The sequence below is a fragment of the Salmo salar genome, chromosome ssa01, assembly GCF_905237065.1.
Source record: "Salmo salar chromosome ssa01, Ssal_v3.1, whole genome shotgun sequence".
NCBI lineage: Eukaryota > Metazoa > Chordata > Actinopteri > Salmoniformes > Salmonidae > Salmo > Salmo salar.
In genome coordinates this window covers 56,174,272-56,198,453 of record NC_059442.1, presented here as the reverse complement: position 1 = coordinate 56,198,453, position 24,182 = coordinate 56,174,272, and the positions used below count along the sequence as shown (strand labels likewise).

The 24,182-nt window shown below is 40.5% G+C and overlaps 2 protein-coding genes across 2 annotated transcripts; one reads left to right on the top strand and one right to left on the bottom strand.

Moving 5' to 3' along the window:
- Positions 1-10,579: 10,579 nt before the first annotated feature.
- LOC100136583 (pentraxin) lies at positions 10,580-13,477 on the bottom strand. The gene is given in 3 exon segments (NM_001123671.1): positions 10,580-11,360; positions 13,239-13,309; positions 13,463-13,477. Coding segments are annotated over 3 exon segments (711 nt in total). The 5' UTR covers positions 13,471-13,477; the 3' UTR covers positions 10,580-10,728.
- Positions 13,478-21,412: 7,935 nt separating this feature from the next.
- On the top strand, positions 21,413-22,232 carry LOC106608633 (serum amyloid P-component-like; the record flags this gene model as incomplete). Its single annotated transcript, XM_014206703.2, is given in 1 exon segment — positions 21,413-22,232. A coding segment is annotated over 1 exon segment (648 nt), but the record flags the coding sequence as incomplete, so codon positions are not given.
- Between the last annotated feature and the right edge of the window lie 1,950 nt (positions 22,233-24,182).

The window sequence follows — 24,182 nt, the reverse complement described above, 5'->3', positions numbered from 1 at the left end:
TAGTGGCTGGTTACAGTACTGTGAGACTCAGGCTCGTGCCCGCGTCGACCGAAAGCTTTGTTTACTTTCCTCAGTTTAGCTAAAAGGAGATTCCCGGTCGGAATATTATCGCTTTTTTACGAGAAAAATGGCATAAAAATGGATTTTAAACAGCGGTTGACATGCTTCGAAGTACGGTAATGGAATATTTAGATTTTTTTTGTCACGAATTGCGCCATGCGAATTGCGCCCTGATTTACCATTTCAGATAGTGTCTGGGACGCACGAACAAAACGCCGCTATTCGGATATAACGATGGATTATTTTGGACCAAACCAACATTTGTTATTGAAGTAGCAGTCCTGGGAGTGCATTCTGACGAAGACAACAAAAGGTAATGAAACTTTTATAATAGTAAAGCTGATATTGGTGAGTGCTAAACTTGCCGGGTGTCTAAATAGCTAGCCCGTGATGCCTGGGCTATGTACTTAGAATATTGCAAAATGTGCTTTCACCAAAAAGCTATTTTAAAATCGGACATATCGAGTGCATAGAGGAGGTCTGTATCTATAATTCTTAAAATAATTGTTATGCTTTTTGTGAACGTTTATCGTGAGTAATTTAGTAAAATGTTAGCGAATTCCCCGGAAGTTTGCGGGGGGTATGCTAGTTCTGAACGTCACATGCTAATGTAAAAAGCTGTTTTTTGATATAAATATGAACTTGATTGAACAAAACATGCATGTATTGTATAACATAATGTCCTAGGGTTGTCATCTGATGAAGATCATCAAAGGTTAGTGTTGCATTTAGCTGTCTTCTGGGTTTTTGTGACATTATATGCTAGCTTGAAAAATGGGTGTCTGATTATTTCTGGCTTGGTACTCTGCTGACATAATCTAATGTTTTGCTTTCGTTGTAAAGCCTTTTTGAAATCGGACAGTGTGGTTAGATAAAGGAGAGTCTTGTCTTTAAAATGCTGTGAAATAGTCATATGTTTGAAAAATTGAAGTTTTTGTATTTTAGAGGAGTTTGTATTTCGCGCCACGCCCATCATTGGATACTGGAGCAGGTGTTCCGCTAGCGGAACGTCTAGATGTAAGAGGTTAACCTGTTGGGGGTAGGGGGCAGTATTGACACGGCCGGATAAAAAACGTACCAGATTTAATCTGGTTACTACTCCTGCCCAGTAACTAGAATATGCATATAATTATTGGCTTTGGATACAAAACACCCTAAAGTTTCTAAAACTGTTTGAATGGTGTCTGTGAGTATAACAGAACTCATATGGCAGGCAAAAACCTGAGAAGATTCCTTACAGGAAGTGCCCTCTCTGACAAGATCTTGTTCTTCTTGTCTCTGTTTATTGAAGACTGAGGATCTTTGCTGTAACGTGACACTTCCTACGGCTCCCATAGGCTCTCAGAGCCTGGGAAAAAGCTGAATGATATCGAGGCAGCCCCAGGCTGAAACACATTTACGCTTTTGTCAAGTGGCCGATCAGAGGACAATGGGCTTAGGCGCGTGCACGAGTCGACCCCGTGCTTTATTTTCTTTCGGTCTGTTTACCTACACGCAGATTCCGGGGCGGAATATTATCGTTTTTTTTACGAGAAAAATTGCATAAAAATTGATTTTAAACAGCGGTTGACATGCTTCGAAGTACGGTAATGGAATATTTAGAATTTTTTTGTCACGAAATGCGCCGTGCTCGTCACCCTTCTTTACCCTTTCGGATAGTGTTTTGAACGCACGAACAAAACGCCGCTGTTTGGATATAACAATGGATTATTTGGGACCAAACCAACATTTGTTATTGAAGTAGAAGTCCTGGGAGTGCATTCTGACGAAGAACAGCAAAGGTAATAGCATTTTTCTTATAGTAAATCTGACTTTGGTGAGTGCTAAACTTGCTGGGTGTCTAAATAGCTAGCCCTGTGATGCCGGGCTATCTACTGAGAATATTGCAAAATGTGCTTTCACCGAAAAGCTATTTTAAAATCGGACATATCGAGTGCATAGAGGAGTTCTGTATCTATAATTCTTAAAATCATTGTTATGCTTTTTGTGAACGTTTATCGTGAGTAATTCAGTACGTTTTTTGTAAATTCACCGGAAGTTTGCTTTTTACATTAGCTTTTTACATTAGCATGTGACGTTCAGAACTAGCATACTAGTATGCTAGTTCTGAACGTCACATGCTAATGTAAAAAGCTGGTTTTTGATATAAATATGAACTTGATTGAACAAAACATGCATGTATTGTATAACATAATGTCCTAGGTGTGTCATCTGATGAAGATCATCAAAGGTTAGTGCTGCATTTAGCTGTGTTCTGGGTTTTTGTGACATTATATGCTAGCTTGAAAAATGGGTGTCTGATTATTTCTGGCTGGGTACTCTGCTGACATAATCTAATGTTTTGCTTTCGTTGTAAAGCCTTTTTGAAATCGGACAGTGTGGTTAGATTAACGAGAGTCTTATCTTTAAAATGGTGTAAAATAGTCATATGTTTGAGAAATTGAAGTAATAGCATTTCTAAGGTATTTGAATAACGCGCCACGGGATTCCACTGGCTGTTACGTAGGTGGGACGAAATCGTCCCACTGTCCCTAGAGAAGTTAAGAGATGTGCACCTTATTTTTCAAACTAAATATTCTGTTTAAGAATATATGTCTTCCAGATGTTACATTGGAAGTCATGTATACCAAGTATCTCCACAAGCGGGAGACTGCGATATGTGGAAGATCTGGTTTGGTTGGTGATGTACTTTGAACTTGGCGCTAATTCCTCATTCTGAGCAAATCTGTCCCAGAACCAGACTCCTTATTTCCAGTCTCATCATTTCCGTTTTACAGGTCGGTATTATGTATGAACTTATACACTTTATCATTACTAGTAAGTAAAATATACTACCTACAGACAGTTAGTGGTTTTACAATTTGATTGTTTTGTGAAGTTGTTGTAAGAGTTTTGTGCTGTGTGCCAAGCCACGCTGCTTAGCTACAGAAAAAAAGTGAGAAATTCACTGACTTCCTGGGTGCCGTTTATGTGTTTGAATTAATTAAAATTTTAATTAATGAATCTCTATGGCTCCGTTTAATCATGTATACTTTATATGTAATCTTTTGTTGTGGTACTGTTTGGATGTTCGAAACTTTTTATTATCTAGCGTTTGCTGTAAGGTTAGTAGCCTCGTGGCGCTGGTGACGGTTCTTTTGAAGTGGAAGATGGCTCCTCATTGTTACTCAGGGAGGTTTTGTGAGTTCCATTACACTGTGTTTCTAGCTATGCATGCTAGTTAAATTAACAGTTTGAAGCTGTGGACAGGCAAGTGTGCATGTGTGTGTGAATGGTCTTGCACTGGGTAATGAATGAGTGGCAAAATGTGTAGAATCGCAGGAAATTAACTTTAAAATAAAATGCTTTATCTCCGCTGTCAAGAGGGGTCAACTAAAATGTTTTGCTGGAAGGTGGGGCCCACCCAACCAAATCTCACTTGCGCAAGCATTTGTGTGCGTGCGTATGTGTGTGCAAGCCAGGACATAAGATCATATTTTAACTCCCTGTACTGGGCAGATGCATTCCCTGGCAAACAACTCTATTTTCCTAACTCCCTCACAGGCCTGGAAACAACATTGATTTACACTCATCTCGACCTCTGTGTAATAAGTCATATCTAACTGTCAGAGACCACTGGCTGCATTCCCTTTGTCTTCATGAATCTATCTCCCCTGGACTATTACAGTGAAACTGTCCATTTCTAATGTTGCACAATGAATGAATCATCAAGGAGGCTCTCTGGGTGGGTTTGTGAGATCAGCGTGTGGGAGTATGGGGAGGACCAGAATGTTTGTTTGTGTCTCAGGGAGTGTGTGTTTCTCTGAATGCATTTGTGAATCTGTGTGTGTGTGTGTGTGTGTGTGTGTGTGTGTATCAGTGGAGACTGGTGAAGTGAAAAATACATTTATGAGGATGGGAGACCCACGGTATAGGCACAGACAGAGGCACGCACAGAGACACAAAGCATGTTTAAAAAATCGTCAAAGACATAAATCATTTTTACCTAAAACATTTTTCATAGTAAAATATTAAGGGGAATGGGAATGAGACGGTTACTTACACAGTGTTGTGAAGGAATCACAGCAGTGATTGAATGAGGGTATGAGACATGAGTTGAGGCAAGGGCCTAACTTTGTGTCAGATATGGGGGGGTCAGGGTCATTGGGTTCCAGTGTCAACACCCTTCTAGGGGGTACGTGAAATGGTTGTTTCTGGTGAATTTTGAAGGGAAAATACACCCCAAAATATCCTGATTGGTCAATACACCCCAATCCCAACTGAAATAGCAACATTTTTCTATATTCCTTTAAACTTTTTTCTGACTCTTAACCCTTTACATTTAAATGTCAAAATCAATCATTTATATTTCTGTACCTTTCGTCACACTTGGCTAGTACATGGTCTTCAATTACTCATTTCTTATATCCAATTAACATATAAGGAGTCGAGGCAATCTGGAAACTTTTTCTGCAGTATTAATTCATAAAATAATGAAACAATAGAACTCAAAATAAACCAATCAGTATGGCGTAATGCTCAATCAGAAGACTTCAAAATAAACCAGTCAGTCTGGTGTCATGCTCAAGCAATAGACTTCAAAAATACATAGCAACAACTCATTGTCATTGACCACCAAGTAAAAAACATACACATTCAATAACAGACACTAACCGGTTGCAACCCTATACAAAAGTGGGCATATAGTGGTAGAGAGAGGGGTCAGATCTTCAGTTTCAATTCACGTAAATGCACCAAACACCTGTTTACCCATGACACTGCCAGAAAGAATATTTGGGCATATTGTTTTCCTATCAATGGTATCCAGCTTGTCCTGGTGGATATGACAAACGGCAACATGGTTCAATCTGCTTTGTGGCATTGTTGAGCGCAGCCCCGTTTTCAACCTCCATGACATCCAAATGAAATCAACATTTAGGCAACAGCAGTTGTTATACTGTAACACTTGGGCTACAGTCAGCAAAGATGAGGAGTTGAACCTGTTGTCCCAATCTGTATGCAATGTGAAATGCTGTGCAACGTGCTTTACCAGACGGCCTTATAACTCAAATTCCAAATTCTCACCTGATGACCTGTTCGTAATCTCCTTGTGCCTCAACGTGGGCGGTGCTCTTCCTCTCTTTATTGACTGTCTTTGAGCCCTGCCATGACAACCTTATGAAATCAGAATGTAGGCAACAACTGTTTTGTTATAGCACTTGGGCTCCACTCAGCAAAGATGAGGAGTTGAACTGAGAGTGCCTTTCACTAACTCAAATTCTCACCTGATGACCTGTTTGTCCTCTCCCTGCCTCAACATGGGCGGTGCTTTCTCTCTCTCACTCTCTCTATTGCTTGTCACTGAACCCTGCCATAGTCATATGACCAAATACCATTATAATCTTACAAAAATTGTTGGCCTAAACAATGATGGGGTTAGCTTATAAACACAAATTAGATTCTGTTTTTATTAGCTAAATTATTTCCTGTCTGGCAATAGGTATAGCTAGCTATACCACTCGTGATAGGGATTGGGGATTGCAATTATTTCCCATGAACGAGGAATTCCCAGTAAGCTCGGGTCATAAGCTCGCGTTGATTAATATTGATTAATATTTTTGATATAATATTTTTGCTGTAATCTCCAAGCGAATGATTTTGCAGAAGATTGTATCTCCGCCGGCCTAGTGGGACCACATCTCCCAAACACCAATAAATTATCAACTTGGATTATTTAGGTTTAGATGGCCATGTTCCCATGCCGTGAGTCCTGACCTACAAAAACAAAGGTGGTCAATCTGTGTGCAGCCTTTTGTTCCTGTCACGTACACAGGCTTTAAGTGCGTGGCCTCCAGATAGAGGGCCTGACAAAAAGTAGGGCAACACAATTGACTAGGTACTGATCTGTTTTAGCTGTAGTGGGCAGCCTAGCTGTTTGGAGGAGATGTTTTCTGTACCCTTGAGTGCCATGTATACAGGGACCTTTGAAATGTTTGGATCCTTTTCTAATGTAAATTTGATTGGTGTTTTCAAATAAAGTATTTAAGTGTGTGTGTGTGTGTGTGTGTGTGTGTGTGTGTGTGTGTGTGTGTGTGTGTGTGTGTGTGTGTGTGTGTGTGTGTGTGTGTGCTTTCATGTGAGCGAGACACTAATTAATCCAGGACTCTTACCTCCAGTATCTTCCTCACTATCACTGGAAGCACGAACACTGAATCCTTACATGTGTCGTTTGGAGCCGGGGACAACCAGAACACTGTGTCTTATCAGTGTGTAGTGACAGGTCTGATAATACTGCCTCCAGGGCAGCCTGTCTGAAAGCTGAGATGGATACTGTCCTCCCTCCTAAACTCATCTCTTCCTCTCCCCTCTCTCACCCACTCCATCTCTATTCCTCTATAGCAGACTCCATCTATCTTCCTCTCTCATCTCTCACCCACTTAGTCTCTCCTCTCCCCTCTCCACTCTACCCCCTTTTCCATCTTCCACCCCTACATCACCTCCACCTCTCTACACACACATCCCCCTTCTCTCACCCCTTCCATCTTCCCTCTCCACCCCCCTGGACACAACCCCCGCCTCCCTCCCTCTTTCTTTCCCTCCCTCCTCTCTCTTTATCTTCCTGTCTTATCAGGGGAATGTGGTCGGGGAGGTCAGGGCAGCTGGTCAGGGTCAGAGGTCAAGCAGTGGAGCGACTAGCCGCTCACTCTCTCAGGCTTTAATTAACCCCTTCAGACCTGGTTTATCTGGCACTGGGGTCTGGGGCAGTGGTGTACCGCAGATTTGCCGGTCCCCCACAACGTCTTAGCACCGGTTATGAAGTTTATGATATGCATATCACCCTCCTGTTTTTATTGTAGTTTTATTATACTCTCCCATCTTTCAGGAACAGCTTCTCCCTGACTGGGGATCAGCCAGCATTTCTTCATCAAGCCTGTAGCAGTATTACACATTTGTCCAGGACGCCAGGATGTGGACAGGGCTCGCGGCTTGCTAAGGCGTTGTGGATGGGGATAAAGGAAGAGCTTGAACTGCGAGCAACGGCTCAGAGGATTCAAAACCCAGTGCGAGACAGTTTTTTTTTAAATTCTTCTGTTTTAACCCTTTAGCAAAAATTGACCCTTGGAATTAATGCATGAACTGAACTGTCAAACTTTGAATTGCAGGTTGATTTATCCAGACAGGTTCCACTGCTGAAACCTGGATTTGATGCATTGCTGCATGTAAGGGGACTGGCCATCGCTTGTCCCATCTAGATAGCATAGCAGTATCAGTCACACACTAGTGATATCCGTGCACGCACACAAGCACGCAGGGAGGCACAAACACACGCACATGCACACCCACAGAGTGTAAACAGACAGTCACTGAGAACAAGCAAACCAGTAAGATGAGTGAAGTATGGAGTAGTATTGTTTTTTTTAGACTCAAATATGGATAAATGCACATCTCGAATGGCTTATTTTGATCAATCTCTTTAGTTACTGACATGGACACACTTTGGTCAACTTCTATAGATAGAACGATTCAGATAGTATGATGAAATGTTAAATCCTTGAAATTGCTCAATGATTTCAACATCATCACATTGCAAATATTGCTCAAATGTCCTAACCCTCATTTGGTGTTTGTTTGGGTTTGGTGTTTGTCCCGGAAAACACAACAACCCCCCCCCCCCACCCCCACAGATTTTTAAACAAGAAAATAAGATCTATAACACCAAATAAGTGAAAATTGTGTTGTGTTATATGATGCAAGAAAGCATCATATTTCTTTTATCAAATGTTATTACCATACAGAGAATCAGACAAAAATGTATGTAGTAACTGGCAAACTAGCAAAGAATATCAACAAATAAGCACACACGGCTACACTCAGCGCTAGAAGGCTACTCCGATTTACTCCTCAGCCTAAAGCAAAACCACACACTCAATCTTGCAAATGTATATTTGGTTTGGTTTGTTGCATTGAAAGGGACTGATATTATGTTGATTTGATGAACAATTACCAGAAATTACCCTTCGATAAGCCCCGACCCAGAGTTTTGGGCAAACGAATTGCAGAGCTAAAATGAATAGCAACTGTCATCAAGTCCGACACCTTGGACAAGCTCTCATTTCAAACGGCAATGGCAAAAACTGAGAGTTTTAAATGGTTAAATCATTGAACAGTGCATCATGGCAACGTGGATTCCTGAAATACAGAGCCTATTGATGGAGTCATTTTTAAAATCTGAAATAATACTTGTGTTACATTGTTTGCTAGCTCAGCTGGTTATTTAGTTCTCAGTCTCATTGACAAAACATGTTCCTAACACTAGGTACACTACATGACCAAAAGTATGTGGACACCTACTCGTCAAACATCTCATTCCAAAATCATGGATATTAATATGGAGTTGGTCCCCCCTTTGCTGCTATAACAGCCTCAATTCTTCTGGGAAGGCTTTCCATTAGACGTTGGAACATTGCTGCGGGGACCTTTCAGCCACAAGAGCATTAGTGAGGTCGGGCACTGATGTTGGGCGATTAGGCCTGGCTCGCAGACGCTGTTCCAATTCATCCCAAAGTTGTTCGATGGGGTTGAGGTCAGGGCTCTGTACAGGCCAGTCAAGTTCTTCCACAGCGATCTCAACAAACCATTTCTGTATGGACCTCACTTTGAGCTGAAACAGTAAAAGGCCTTCCCCAAACTGTTGCCACGATATTGGAAGCACAGAATCTTCTAGAATGTCATTGTATGCTGTAGCGTTAAGATTTCCCTTCACTGGAACTAAGCGGCCTATATATATATATATAATAGTTTGGGCTAGGCCCCTTAGTTCCAGTGAAGGGAATATATTTATTTATTTACATAGCCAAGTCATATAAGAACAAATTCTTATCTTACAATGACGGCCTACCCTGGCCAAACACTCCCCTTACCCGTACGATGCTGGACCAATTGTGCGCCGCCCTATGGGACTCCCGATCATGGCCGGTTGTGATACAGCCCGGGATCAAACCAAAGTCTGTAGTGATGCCTCTAACACTGAGATACAGTGCCTTAGACTGCTGCACCACTCGGGAGCCATTAAAAGCAGCCCCAGACCATTACTCCTCCTCCACCATCTTTACAGTTGACACTATGCATTGGGGCAGGTAGCCTTCTCCTGGCATCCGCCAAACCCAGATTAATCCCTTGGACTGCCAGATGGTGAAGAGTGATCCATCACTCCAGCGAACGCTTTTCCACTGCTCCAGAGTCCAATGGCGACACACTTTACACAGCTGCTCTGCCATGGAAACCCAGAGCTCTATCAGAGTGACCATCGGGTTCTTGGTCACCTCCCTGACGAAGGCCCTTCAATGCTGCAGAAAGTTTTTGGAACCCTTCCCCAGATCTTTGCCTTGACACAATCCTGTCTCGGAGCTCTACAGACAATTACTTTGACCTTATGGTTTGGTTTTTGCTCTGACATGCTGTGTTGACTGTGGGACCTTATATAAACAGGTGTGTGCATTTCCAAATCATGTCTAATCATTTTAATTTACCACAGGTGGACTCCAATGAAATTGTAGAAACATCTCAACAATGATCAATAGAAACAGGATGCACCTGAGCTCAATTTCGAGTCTCATTGCAAAAGGGTCTGAATACTTATGTAAATAAGATTATAAATATATATAAATAATTGTGCCAAAAAAATTCTAAAAACCTGTTAACACTTTGTGATTATAGGGTATTTAGTGTAGATTGCTGATGTTTATTTATTAATACATTTTAGAATAACTGGTCTGAATTCTTACTGAAGGTACTGTATATTTTTTGATATTTTCCTTTATTATTTAGAGAGAACTAAGATTTCTGGTAAACCTGGGAATTTTGGGAACATTACCAGAGCTTTGCAACCCTAATTGACCAGTGCAGGATCATCTCCTTGCTCAGTATCAAAGGGAAGTTCTTCTTCAGCACTGTAGCTAGGCGGCTGTCAGACTTCCTCTCCAACAACAGCTACATCGATACTGATGAGATGAGAGCGATGCAAGACTTGGCTCTCACACAGTCACATGTAGGGCGCGTTCCTCTGTGCAGGCGTTGCTGACGCATGCCACATGTTAAAACGCCTTGATAGGTATTTTACATCAACTGTTACAGCAATCTGGTGCCCGATGACACAGTCAATTACGTGGCACGAAACTATTGGTTGATTCATGCAATGTCTGAGCAGGTGAAAGCGACCTACAATGTGGTAGCTACAGGACCAAAGCAACAGAGAAGTTTAGCCTCACTTCATGCATTTCTGAGTCAACCTTTAGGTCTTTAAAGCTAGAATCCTTTTAACACTAACAAAGCGGTCACCCCACCTCTGATTTGGTAAAAAGCTGATGGGCCTGGAGAACTGTAACCACTCTCAAATTCATAGATAGAGCTATGAATGCAGAGCTATGGATGCAAGGACTGGTCATCCATAATATCAGCATTATAGTTTTTGTTTATTCATATTTTATGTCACTAATGAGACATGAGCATTGAAAATCTAAAATCAAGGATTTATTGATTTGATTCAAGACATAAACAACAGTGTGACACAGCAGAGCAACAAACATGCATCTTATGTTACATTTTCAACTTGTAAATGTGTATTCAGTAAATTTTCAGGAACCAAGGAAATGTATAAGAATGCTGATCACATCTGAGCAATTTCTTTTGCTAATAATTATAACATTCACTTCTAAATTCACTTCTCTCTATGAACACTTTTCCCTCAACAGTGAACTCCAATGCTTTCCAGTTGAGAATATTTCCTGGAGTAAATCTATTCAACTGCATATACAATTGTATTTCACAGGGAGAGATGACACTGTCCCAGAAGTGGACGTCAGTAACCTCCCCCACAAAGGATTGTGAGACATCAAAACCTCCGCCATAACTGTCTTGCTCTTGAACTAACATTATACTTGGTGTGCCAGTTACAGATGTATCAGGTTTAAGAATCCTCCGTGCACTTCGCTTCCCATTAACCCACAGCTGGGTCAGACCACTTTTAGAGTCCCAGGTCCAGCAGATGGAGATCCATTCATTTTTTGAATCTGGCAAACTGATGAAATCCAGTGACGCTCCCTTGATATGCACTCGGTACACACCCATGGAGCGTTTGTACAACAACAAATCATTGTCATGAGACTGGGTTGCCAGAGAAAAAAGGGACTGGCCTCGTTCTTGCTCAGAGTTGAACCTCTGACACATGGTCATAGCAGAAATGGGCTCTGAGACGTTCGCATGGAGCTTTACATGTGAGGTGCTTGTCGCCATTGGGATTACGAACACTTTACCTGAGAGATCTGTAGGACATGTAGAGAGTTAAACTCACCATTAAATAATGTTAAAACAAACCTGCAAGTCAGTCCAATGTGAGTTAATAGTCACAATATTAAAAATGTTAATGCTTTACGTCCAAATCATCTAAAATGTATTGTGTAGCTCAATGAAGTTACTGATAGATTATTTGGACATGAAGCGCAAACATTTTTAATATCGGGACTATTGACTTGCCTTGGATTTGTGCCACAAATGCAAAAAAGTTAGCATTTGGTAACTGCAGACTTGGGCAGAAAATAGTTGTATTTTGTAGTTTATTTGTAAATTCAAACTTTTCAAATACTTGAGGTAGTCGAATATAGGTTATATAGCGTTTCAACTAAAGGCCAAAAAAAATACAGGTCTCAGAAAATTATTTTTGAATACCTCTCATAAAACAAAATAGTATTCAAAGGTATTTGAATATGTGCAAGTTATATGAAAACAAAATAAAACATTATTTGATGGCTGCCAAATATTTGATGAAGAACCTAAAAACTACAACAGTTAGTTCATCGAGTCTAAATATATGATCATAAGCACATGGTTTGGAGAGCTTTTAGATATGCATCTTCAAAATGACTAATAATTCTATTTTCATTAAGACTGAGACATAAGGTAATACAGTATCACTTGACATCAAGATCCAATACATGTGTAGTAACTTTCTGATTGTTACAATAGCAACAGTGTTGTTACATAGGACATTGGAATTTGCTTTAGAATTGCATAATGGAATTATTACATAAGTGGAATAAGGAACAGTCACTATTCCTAGTAGTTACAAAGATAGTATTATGTATCAACATGCTAATATAAAAGGTTGCTCCAGAAGTAGTAACAGTTTTATTACACAGGCACAAGAACAGTTTCATGTTATTGAGAATGCTCACAGTAACAAAATATGGCTATTACGTGTCGAAAGGAAACTAAATATCACAAAACTGTCTTCTTGAATCAACTAAAGCCAAGGTTGGTGGAAAATCCTGTTAGTTTGTATTCTGAATAAACTATCCCTTTAAAGTTGGTAGAGTGTGTGTTTGAAACAAGAACACACCCTCAGATGACAAAGGTGTTCAAAGTTGCTTTTGCTAAGCATCCAACTTGCTGTTTGCAAATGGCTTTGAATTGAACCTTTAACCTTTTCAGTGGCATGTTGAAAGAGTCATACAGTACAGTAGTTGAGTATAACAACTGATTTATACTTACTGTATCTGTACAAAATATCATTTGTTAATTGGTTTGATTTGATTTTGTACACCTGAGGCAATGGACATTCAGGAGAATGGGCATTTACAAAATGTTCAGATAGAAATGTATTGTGTAGATCAAATATGACTGTCAGATGGAAGATTCGGAATAGTATAGGAGATTGTGTGCTCTATTTATTCTATTTCTATCTTCAACATGCAGTTCCAGATACAGCCCTGCCATTAGTTGAATGCAGCCAATCCAATAGTTTTAGAAAAGTGGTCACTTCCTGAGATCTGCATTCAAATAATTGTTTTAAGTAGTTGCTTTCTCAGATCTGTATTCAAATAGTTTTAAAACGTAGTTACTTGCTGAGATCTGTATTAAACTAGTTTTGAAAGGTAGTCACTTTCTGAGATCTGTATTAAACTAGTTTTGAAAGGTAGTCACTTTCTGAGATCTGTATTCAAATAGTTGTAGTCGTCTCCAAAGTAGCTATTTGTTCCCCCTGAAAAATAGTAGCATTCACAAAACATAGTTTAAACGTTATTCCAGGTCTAAGAAACCGTGTCCAAGTAAACTAAACTAAACCAAAGCATGGATTTCTGTCAAACCTTGTCCATAGACTGTTACCAGGGAAAGAATAAAATCTCTCTCAAAGAAACTCTCACCTTGATGTTCACCATAACAGCCATAGATCAGGGGCAGCAAAAACACCAGCTTCGCCATTAGATTGAGTGCACTGTAGAAAGAGAACAACAAATCGCTGAAAGTAGCACACTTACTATTATTAAATCAGCCTTCAAGAACCCTTCTGAGTTCTTTGCAAAAAAAATGTATAAATGATGCTGAATTGACTGTGGAGTTCACAAAAGTCATTGGGATTGAAAAGTACCTCTCCATATTTTTGGGAATCCTGATGAAGGGTAGCAAACCAGTTTCACCTAAAACCTCCTCTGTTTTCCTCTTTTTAAATCAACGGTTGGCAGGGGTGTAATGATTACTGACCAATGGGGAAGAATACAAACAACTCCCACTTGGGTCATCAGTGTCATTTCAGGGGAATTTGAATGGGGTTGTTAATGTGTATCAGTCAGATTCAATCAAACCTGCAAGGTTATTCATCTCTGTTTACACAACAACCTGTGCAGACACACACTGGGAAAAAGTCAATAAAGATATCATGCTTTTTCTGTTTCATTCTCCTCTGAAAATAACAAACTTTGCACTTTGCACAGAGTTCATCTGCATACACATTCTAAAATAAAGACACCAAAAAATTGGTATGAGATAGTATTGCACTATTATTGTAACGGCCGTCGTTGAAGAGAGAAGGGGACCAAGGCGCAGCGGGTTGCGTGCTCATCATTATTTTATTTATATTAAAGTGAACACGAAAACAATAAACAAAGAACGACAGACCGACAGTTTTACAGGCTAATAATAACAGCAGTGCAAAATACAACTGCCCACAAAGAGACAGGTCAAAACAAGCTACCTAAATATGACTCCCAATCAGGAACAACGATGTACAGCTGTTCCTGATTGAGAGACACACCAGGCCAACAAAGAAATACAAAACCTAGAAAACCTAGAAACCCAAAACATACACCAAAAACCCCAGAACACATAAATACAATCCCCCTCTACATACACATAACCCCCTGAACCATATAAAACAAATACCCTCTGCCACGTCCTGACCAAACTACCATAACCAATAACCCCTATTCTGGTCAGGACGTGACAATTATTTTCAGAGCTTCTTGTGTTTTCTTTCTGGCATCAAACATATTCACTTAATACACAGGAATACTGATTTGTACAATGACTTTTAGAGTGAAAGATGCCATGTACATCAAATTATGACTATTGTCATTGTAATTTATAAAACACAACATTATCAATACCTGGTGAATGATTCTTGCTTTTGTTTTGCTAGCAGTTAAATAAAGTTATCTCCTTGAAAACTTTTCCCCCAGGAGTGAACTCCAGTGCTTACCAGTTGAGAATACTTGTAATTAACACTGTAACAAGTATTGCAGACAACAGACAACATGAAAAGCGGCAACACAGAGCTAGGGATTATGTTCACATATCTGATTGACCTTTAGCCACGTCTTCATGTTTTTTGTGAAAGTGGGATAGGTGGTGCAGTTATGTGTGTCTGATGGCAGTGTATTCCAGACATGGGAAGCTCTCACAGAGAAAGCGGATTTACTAAAGGTGCTTTTCCTTAAGGGAAAAGACAGTCAACTCTCATGGCAGACCTTGTGGATCTGCTGCCATATGTTTGGGTTTTCTGTTTAACAAAAATACTGAGTGGAGGGGGAGCCAGGCCATTTAGGATCTTGAGTACAAGACATGCGTCGGTGTATTGCACAATATTTTCCCAACTCAGGAGCTCATGCTTTCTGAGGATGTAACAGTAATGATGGCTATTGGGCTTCCTTTCAAGCATTTTGAGAGCCTGTTTGTAGACAGACTGAATGGGTTTTAATGTTGTACAGCAAGCTTGGGCCCAACTAGTCAAGCAGTATGTTAAGTAGGGGAGTATCATAGATTTTAAGTACTGTTTTGCTACCTCTGTAGTCAAACAATTTTGTATAAATCGGTAATTAGCTAGGTTGAATTTGGTTATTTGAATTACCTTCTTCACCTGATTTTTAAAAGAGAAGTTGGAATCAAGTAAGATGCCAAGATACTTAAAATCAGATACCACCTGGAGCTTCTCCCCTGACACATAGACATCTGGCTCAGTAGCATCTGTTGCCCTCTTTGTGAAGAACATGCAGACAGTTCTTTTCACATTTTCACTTTTCACTGAGCCACTTTGTAACCTGGACCATTACAGTAGTGAGTTCTTGTGCAGCTTGTTGTTTGCTCTTTGCATGCACATATATCACTGTATCATCTGCATACATTTAAACTTCAGACCCAGTACAGACAGAAGGCAGATATTTAATGTACAGGCTGAACAGGAGGGGCCCCAGTATTGACCCTTGGGGCACACCCATATCATAGCTAAGAGTGGGCGACACCTCATTGCTCACTCTGACACACTGAGTTCTGCCTTCAAGGTATGATTTCATCCATCTCAAGGCATCAAGGGAAAATTTGAACTTGGACAGTTTTGTGATGAGAATCTCATGGTTAACACTATCAAAAGCCATCCTTAGGTCCAGAAACACAGCCCCAACAACGCCCCCTTTGTCCATCTTAGACCTCACATTTTCCAGAAGAAAGCGGTTGGCCGTTTCTGTGGAGTGTTTCGCTCTGAAGCCAAACAGCATGGAGTGTAATGTGAAGGGGCTGTTGTTGAGGTGGGCAATCAGTTCTCCGTTCAGTTCTGGTTCTGCTACAGACTTTTCAACAACCTTCGATACCACAGGTAGTATACTAATGGGCCTGTAGTTACTCACGTCAGCAGGGTCACCCGATTTAAAGATGGCCGTTATTATGGCCGACTTCCATACCCTTGGAAACACCCCCAGACCAATAGATGTGTTGGTGACCTTAGTAACGTGGACAATGACTGACTCTTTGTAGTTTTTAAGAAAGGTAGAGTCCAGCCCAAACATACCTTTGGCTTTAGAGTTCTTTAGTGAGCTAATCACCTTGTTCACCTTTGACTCAGAAACCTCCCTTATGATGAAGAAAGGTTGAGCATCATTTACTAGCACTGGGCCCAAGAAACCAGTGGAGGGGTTCTGTGTCAGTACCCTGACAGAGTCAATAAAGTTGGAATTGAAGGCAATTGCTATTTCGACTGCATCCTGTTAGATTGTTATTCACCATGATTTCTAGTCTTTTTGCAGTGTTACTATGGTCTTTCCCTGTTAACTTTTTTCAATTCTCCCAGATCAATTTAGAATTTCCCTTTGCTTCACCAATTATGTTAATAAAAAAGTTTGCCTTGGCCTGTCTGATTTCTTTCATCACCTTATTTCTCAACATGGTAAACCTACGTCTGTCATGCTCTAATTTGGATTTTAGGGCTGTTTTTAGAGCATAATCTCGTTCTTTCATCAATTTACATATTTCTCCATTTAGCCAAGAAAGAGTGCTCTTTTGGCCAGGTTTGGATTTGAATTTCTTTAGGAAACCATTTATTGTAGTCTGGATTGTGGATAGAAAAACCTGACTATCAGCTTCCACATCTGTATAGGACAAGAGATCATTCCAGGTAATTCCCTTAATTGCGTTTTAAAAATAATTTTATTCACTCTTAGGTATTCTTAGTTGATCCGGCCTTCTAACAGTAGAGAGGTTAAACCTGTTCTTAGAAGGATTTCTGGCTGTAAGTGTCAGATTATGATCAGACAGCCCAGTAACCATATTGAATGATTTAGTCACTCTCTCTGGTTTATTACTGAACACCAGGTTAATCTGTGTTTTAGAGCAACAAGTCACCCTGGTTGGCCCTTTAACTAGCTGTGTAAGGTCAAAGGTATTAGTGATCCGTTTGAGGGTTTTCCTACAAGACTTGTCTTCATAATTAATGTTAAAATCTCCCATTAAGAAGACCTCTTTCCCAAAATCACATTCCCTAAGCATGTTATTAAACTGATCAAAAAACACACTTTTGGTGGAAGGTGGTCTATACATTCCAATAAGGGTAAAAGACATTTGGGGAAAGAGTGTAACATTCAGGCCAATACATTCTAGTTCATTTTCACATGACCACTCAATTTGTTTACATCGGATATGTTCTTTAATGTAAATCATCAGAACCCCTCCTCTTCCTTCAATCCTGTCTCTCCTGAAAACATTGTAGCCAGGCACAATCAAAGCAGCATATGGAGAGTTTTTATGGAGCCATGTCTCTGAAAGGCAGTGGAAGTCAAGGTTGAAGTCTGTGAGAAGATGTTGAATTTGATCACTTTTTGGAATGACACTACGAATGTTCAAGTGCCCCCCTAGTAGTCCCTTGGGCTTCGCTCGTGGGTCCCAGATGACTCGAGAGTGATTGACACATTGAAAAAAGTTAAATTTTCTGTGTTTTCTGACAGCTGGATTTAGGCCTTTTGTTTTCGTTTTGATTAGGGGCAGTTCGGTAGTGCAATTAACAATCCCTCCCGCTTGCACTGGATGCGGGGAACTAAATAAAACAGCTTGCGTACCAGAAGCAGAGTAAGGGATCGCATATGGGTATGTTTGAAGAGTCAAATTCCATCCTGGAGCCGGGTGAGTCGAGAGAAACCATGGGACCATAGCACTCACCCACTTCCGCAGCGGCGACGATCAGTGGACGAGGCCATCCACTGCTTTCCACTCCGGTGAGTATCGCTGGCTCGGTGATGTTAGGCCCAGGAGGGTAGTGAACAGGTAGTTTAACAGTTTCCGATAAATGTTGGACTTGTGTTTGTTATGCCTAAGCGGTTCAGTGGAATAGGGAGCGAGGTAGACTTGGCCATTATTCAGAATATTATGGTATGCTGTGTACTGTCCGCTCCCGTGGAACGGTGAACCGATGTGTTTGGTGTTGATATTCTCCGGCAGTCGATTGAGTGTGTCATCCCAGCAAGGACGCACTGAGATTATCAGTTGAACAGCTACATAACTGACAATCATGGCAATGTACTGGAGATAAAACACATGATTGCGCTTTAAATCTTTGCATGAGTTACTTAGCTGGGGTTGGCGTACACCTGATGTTTTAGATAAAATAACTGCTTTCGTAGGAGAAGTGGCACCTGCCACACCACCCTCCTTTCCGTCTGCCATTGTGCTACTTGTTAAATTCACTTCAGTACGTTCATCTATAGGAGACAGAACGTGTCTCCTTCCTGAGCGGTCAGGCAGTGATGCAGTGACGTGTCCTTTAAGTCAGGATTCCTATTTGACTCAGCCATGCCTCCTTGCCCGTCCAACATTTCCTCATCTCCCACCCCTTCTAATGCAACTTGCCCCGATGCTCCTCCTTTTTTTTCCTCTGCCCCGCTACAAAGTTTCTCCCTGCAGGCGGTCACTGAGTCCAAGGTGCTAAAGGAGCTCCTTAAACTTGACCCCAAAAAAACATCTGGGTCAGATGGTTTAGACCCTTTCTTCTTTAAGGTTGCTGCCCCTATCATTGCCAAGCCTATCTCTGACCTTTTTAACCTGTCTCTCCTCTCTGGGGAAATTCTCATTACTTGGAAGGCAGCCACAATGCGTCCTTTTTTTAAAGGGGGAGATCAAGCTGATCCTAACTGTTATATGCCAATTTCTATTTTGCCCTGTTTATCAAAAGTGTTGGAAAAACGTGTCAATAATCAACTGACTGGCTTTCTTGATGTCTATAGTATTCTCTCTGGTATGGAATCTGGTTTCTGCTGAGGTTATGGATGTGTCCCTGCAACCTTAAAGGTCCTAAATGATGTCACCATTGCCCTTGATTCTAAGCAATGTTGTGCTGCTATTTTATTTACTTGGCCATAGCTTTTGATACGATAGACCATTTCATTATTTTGGTGTCTTGGTGTCTCTGAGGGGTCTTTTGCCTGGTTTGCCTGGTTAGCTAACTACCTCTCAAAGAGTGCAGTGTAAAAATCAAACATCTGCTGTCTCAGCCACTGCATGCCAGCAAGGGAGTATCCCAAGGCTCAATCCTAGGCCCCACGCTCTTCTCAATTTACATCAACAACATTGCTCAGGCAGTAGGAAGCTCTCTCATCAATTTATATGCAGATGATACTTATACTCAGCTACCCCCCCCCGATTCTGTGTTAAACACTCTAAAACAAAGCTTCCTTAGCGTCCAACAAGTTTTCTCCGCCCTTAACCTTGTTTTAAACACCTCCAAAACAAAGGTCATGTGATTTAGTAAGAACAATACCACTCTCCCCACCGGTGTGATTACTACTTCTGAGAGTTTATAGCTTGAGGTAGTCACCTCATAAAAGTACTTGGGAGTATGGCTAAACGGTACACTGTCCTTCTCTCAGCACATATCAAAGCTGCAGGCTAAGATTAAATCTAGACTTGGTTTCCTCTATCGTAATCACTCCTCTTTCACCCCAGCTGCCAATCTAACCATGATTCAGATGACCATCATACCCATGCTAGATTACGGAGGCATAATTTATAGATCGGCAGATAAGGGTGATCTCGAGCTGCTAGATGTTCTTTACCATTCGGCCATCAGATTTGCCATCAATGCTCCTTAGAGGACACATCACTGCACTCTATACTACTCTGTAAATTGGTCATCTCTGTATACCCGTCGCAAGATCAACTGGTTTACGCTTATTTATAAAACCCTGTTAGGCATCACTCCCCCTAAGGGAGTAGTACACAGCATTGTACGAGATCTTCAGTTTCTTGGCAATTTCTCACATGGATTAGCCTTCATTTCTCAGAACAAGAATAGACTGACGAGTTTCAGAAGAAAGTTATTTGTTTGTTATGGCCAGTGGATAGAAGCTGTTTTAGCTTTTTATTCATTGTTAAACCTTTGTATTTACAGTATGCAATTACCACCAGTTACATGTTGTGATGTCAGTGTAACTATGAGTTATTACAATTAACTGCAATACTTGTTACAGTGTTAATTACAAGTATTCTCAACTGGTAAGCACTGGAGTTCACACCTGGGGGAAAAGTGTTCAAGGAGATAAGTTAATTTAACTGCTAGCAAAACAAAAGCAAGAATCATTCACCAGGTATTGATAATGTTGTGTTTTATAAATTACAATGACAATAGTCATAATTTGATGTACATGGCACCTTTCACTCTAAAAGTCATTGTACAAATCAGTATTCCTGTGTATTATGTGAATATCTTTGATGCCAGAAAGAAAACATAAGAAGCTCTGAAAATAATAGTGCAATACTATCTCATACCAATTTTTTGGTGTCTTTATTTTAGAATGTGTATGCAGATGAACTCTGTGCAAAGTGCAAAGTTTGTTATTTTCAGAGGAGAATGAAACAGAAAAAGCATGATATCTTTATTGACTTTTTCCCAGTGTGTGTCTGCACAGGTTGTTGTGTAAACAGAGATGAATAACCTTGCAGGTTTGATTGAATCTGACTGATACACATTAACAACCCCATTCAAATTCCCCTGAAATGACACTGATGACCCAAGTGGGAGTTGTTTGTATTCTTCCCCATTGGTCAGTAATCATTACACCCCTGCCAACCGTTGATTTAAAAAGAGGAAAACAGAGGAGGTTTTAGGTGAAACTGGTTTGCTTCCCTTCATCAGGATTCCCCAAAATATGGAGAGATCATTTTCAATCCCAATGACTCTGTGAACTCCACAGTCAATTCAGCATCATTTATACATTTGTTTTTGCACAGAACTCAGAATGAAAATAGAAAATAGAAATAGAATAAATAGAGCACACACAATCTCCTATACTATTCCAATCCTCAATCTGACAGTCATATTTGATCTACACAATACATTTCTATCTGAACGTTTTGTAAACGTCCATTCTTCCTGAATGTCCATTGCCTCAGGTGTACATAATCAAATCAAACCAATTAACAAATTATATTTTGTACAGATGCCTTTAGTTGAAACGCTATATGAACTATATTCGACTACCTCAAATATTTGAAAAGTTTGTATTTACAAATAAACTACAAAATACAACTATTTTCTGCTCAAGTCTGCAGTTACCAAATGCTAACTTTTTTGCATTTGTGGCACAAATCCAATGCAAGTCAATAGTCCCGATATTAAAAATGTTTGCGCTTCATGTCCAGATAATCTATAAGTAACTTCAATGAGCTACACAATACATTTTAGATGATTTGGACATAAAGCCTTAACATTTTTAATATTGTGACTATTAACTCACATTGGACTGACTTGCAGGTTTGTTTTAACATTATTTAATGGTGAGTTTAACTCTCTACATGTCCTACAGATCTCTCAGGTAAAGTGTTCGTAATCCCAATGGCGACAAGCACCTCACATGTAAAGCTCCATGCGAACGTCTCAGAGCCCATTTCTGCTATGACCATGTGTCAGAGGTTCAACTCTGAGCAAGAACGAGGCCAGTCCCTTTTTTCTCTGGCAACCCAGTCTCATGACAATGATTTGTTGTTGTACAAACGCTCCATGGGTGTGTACTGAGTGCATATCAGGGGAGCGTCACTGGATTTCATCAGTTTGCCAGATTCAAAAAATGAATGGATCTCCATCTGCTGGACCTGGGACTCTAAAAGTGGTCTGACCCAGCTGTGGGTTAATGGGAAGCGAAGTGCACGGAGGATTCTTAAACCTGATACATCTGTAAATGGCACACCAAGTATAATGTTAGTTCAAGAGCAAGACAGTTATGGCGGAGGTTTTGATGTCTCACAATCCTTTGTGGGGGAGGTTACTGACGTCCACTTCTGGGACAGTGTCATCTCTCCCTGTGAAATACAATTGTATATGGAGTTGAATAGATTTACTCCAGGAAATATTCTCAACTGGAAAGCATTGGAGTTCACTGTTGAGGGAAAAGTGTTCATAGAGAGAAGTGAATTTAGAAGTGAATGTTATAATTATTAGCAAAAGAAATTGCTCAGATGTGATCAGCATTCTTATACATTTCCTTGGTTCCTGAAAATTTACTGAATACACATTTACAAGTTGAAAATGTAACATAAGATGCATGTTTGTTGCTCTGCTGTGTCACACTGTTGTTTATGTCTTGAATCAAATCAATAAATCCTTGATTTTAGATTTTCAATGCTCATGTCTCATTAGTGACATAAAATATGAATAAACAAAAACTATAATGCTGATATTATGGATGACCAGTCCTTGCATCCATAGCTCTGCATTCATAGCTCTATCTATGAATTTGAGAGTGGTTACAGTTCTCCAGGCCCATCAGCTTTTTACCAAATCAGAGGTGGGGTGACCGCTTTGTTAGTGTTAAAAGGATTCTAGCTTTAAAGACCTAAAGGTTGACTCAGAAATGCATGAAGTGAGGCTAAACTTCTCTGTTGCTTTGGTCCTGTAGCTACCACATTGTAGGTCGCTTTCACCTGCTCAGACATTGCATGAATCAACCAATAGTTTCGTGCCACGTAATTGACTGTGTCATCGGGCACCAGATTGCTGTAACAGTTGATGTAAAATACCTATCAAGGCGTTTTAACATGTGGCATGCGTCAGCAACGCCTGCACAGAGGAACGCGCCCTACATGTGACTGTGTGAGAGCCAAGTCTTGCATCGCTCTCATCTCATCAGTATCGATGTAGCTGTTGTTGTAGAGGAAGTCTGACAGCCGCCTAGCTACAGTGCTGAAGAAGAACTTCCCTTTGATACTGAGCAAGGAGATGATCCTGCACTGTTCGATTAGGGTCGCAAAGTTCCGATAATGCTCCCAAAATTCCCAGGTTTACCAGAAATCCTAGTTGGAAGATTCCTGGAATCAGGAAAGAATAAGCAGGAAATCCGTTATCCTCCAACCACGATTTCTGGAAGACCTGGGAATTTTGGAAAAGTTAACAGAATTTTGCATCAGTATTCAGGATTCAAGTTTAGAGTGCAGAAACACATGTCAGTTATAGCCGCTAATTTCAAAATTAGGAAATGCAGTAACTCTATTAGCCTGAATGTCAACTCCCTGGTGAAGTGGACAGGAACAATTTGACAGGGACCAGTTTTCTAAATAACCAAGCTTCCCACCAGGGTAACCTACCAGTGTTGAAGGCCCATCAAGCTCACTTTTTTGTTTTCCATTTCATTCAAATCATCAGTCAAGATCATTGTTTAGCTACACAACAACAATTCTACATGTAGTCAGACAGTATAAGATTTACAGTGCATTCTGAAGTACTCAGACCACATTTCGACATTTTGTTAGGTAACAGCCTCATTTTAAAATGGATTCAATTGTTGTTGTTTTCTCATCAATCTACACACAATACCCCATAATGACAAAATAAAACACAGGATTTAAGACATTTTTGCTAATGTATGAATAAAGAAAAACTGAAATCACATTTACATAAGTATTCGGACCCTTGACTCAGTACATTGTTGAAGCGCCTTTGGCAGTGATTACACCTTCAAGTCTTCTTTAGTATAATGCTACAAGCTTGGCACACCTGTATTTGGGGAGTTTCTCCCACTCGTCTCTGCAAATCCTCTCAAGCTCTGTCAGGTTGGATGGAAAGCGTCGCTGCACAGCTATTTTCAAGTCTCTCTAGAGATGTTCGATCAGTTTCAAGTCCGGGCTCTGGTTGCGCCTCTCAAGGACATTCAGAGACTTGTCCCAAAGCCACTCCTGTGTTGTCTTGACTGTGTGCTTAGGGTCGTTGTCCTGTTGGAAGGTGAACCTTCACCCCAGTCTGAGGTCCTGAGCGCTCTGCAGCAGGTTTTCATTAAGGATCTCACTGTACTGTGCTCCGTTCCTCTTTCCCTCGATCTTGACTAGTCTCCCAGTCCCTGCTGCTGAAAAACATCCCCACAGCATGATGCTGCCACCACCATGTTTCACAATAGGGATGGTGCCAGGTTTGTAGAAAAATCTCAAGGATGATCAATGGAAACAGGATGCAATGATGTAGATCCCAAAAAGTGTTAAACAAAAAAAAATATATTATATATTTGAGATTCTTCAAAGTAGCCACCTTTGCCTTGATAACAGCTTTGCACACGTTTGGCATTCTCTCAACC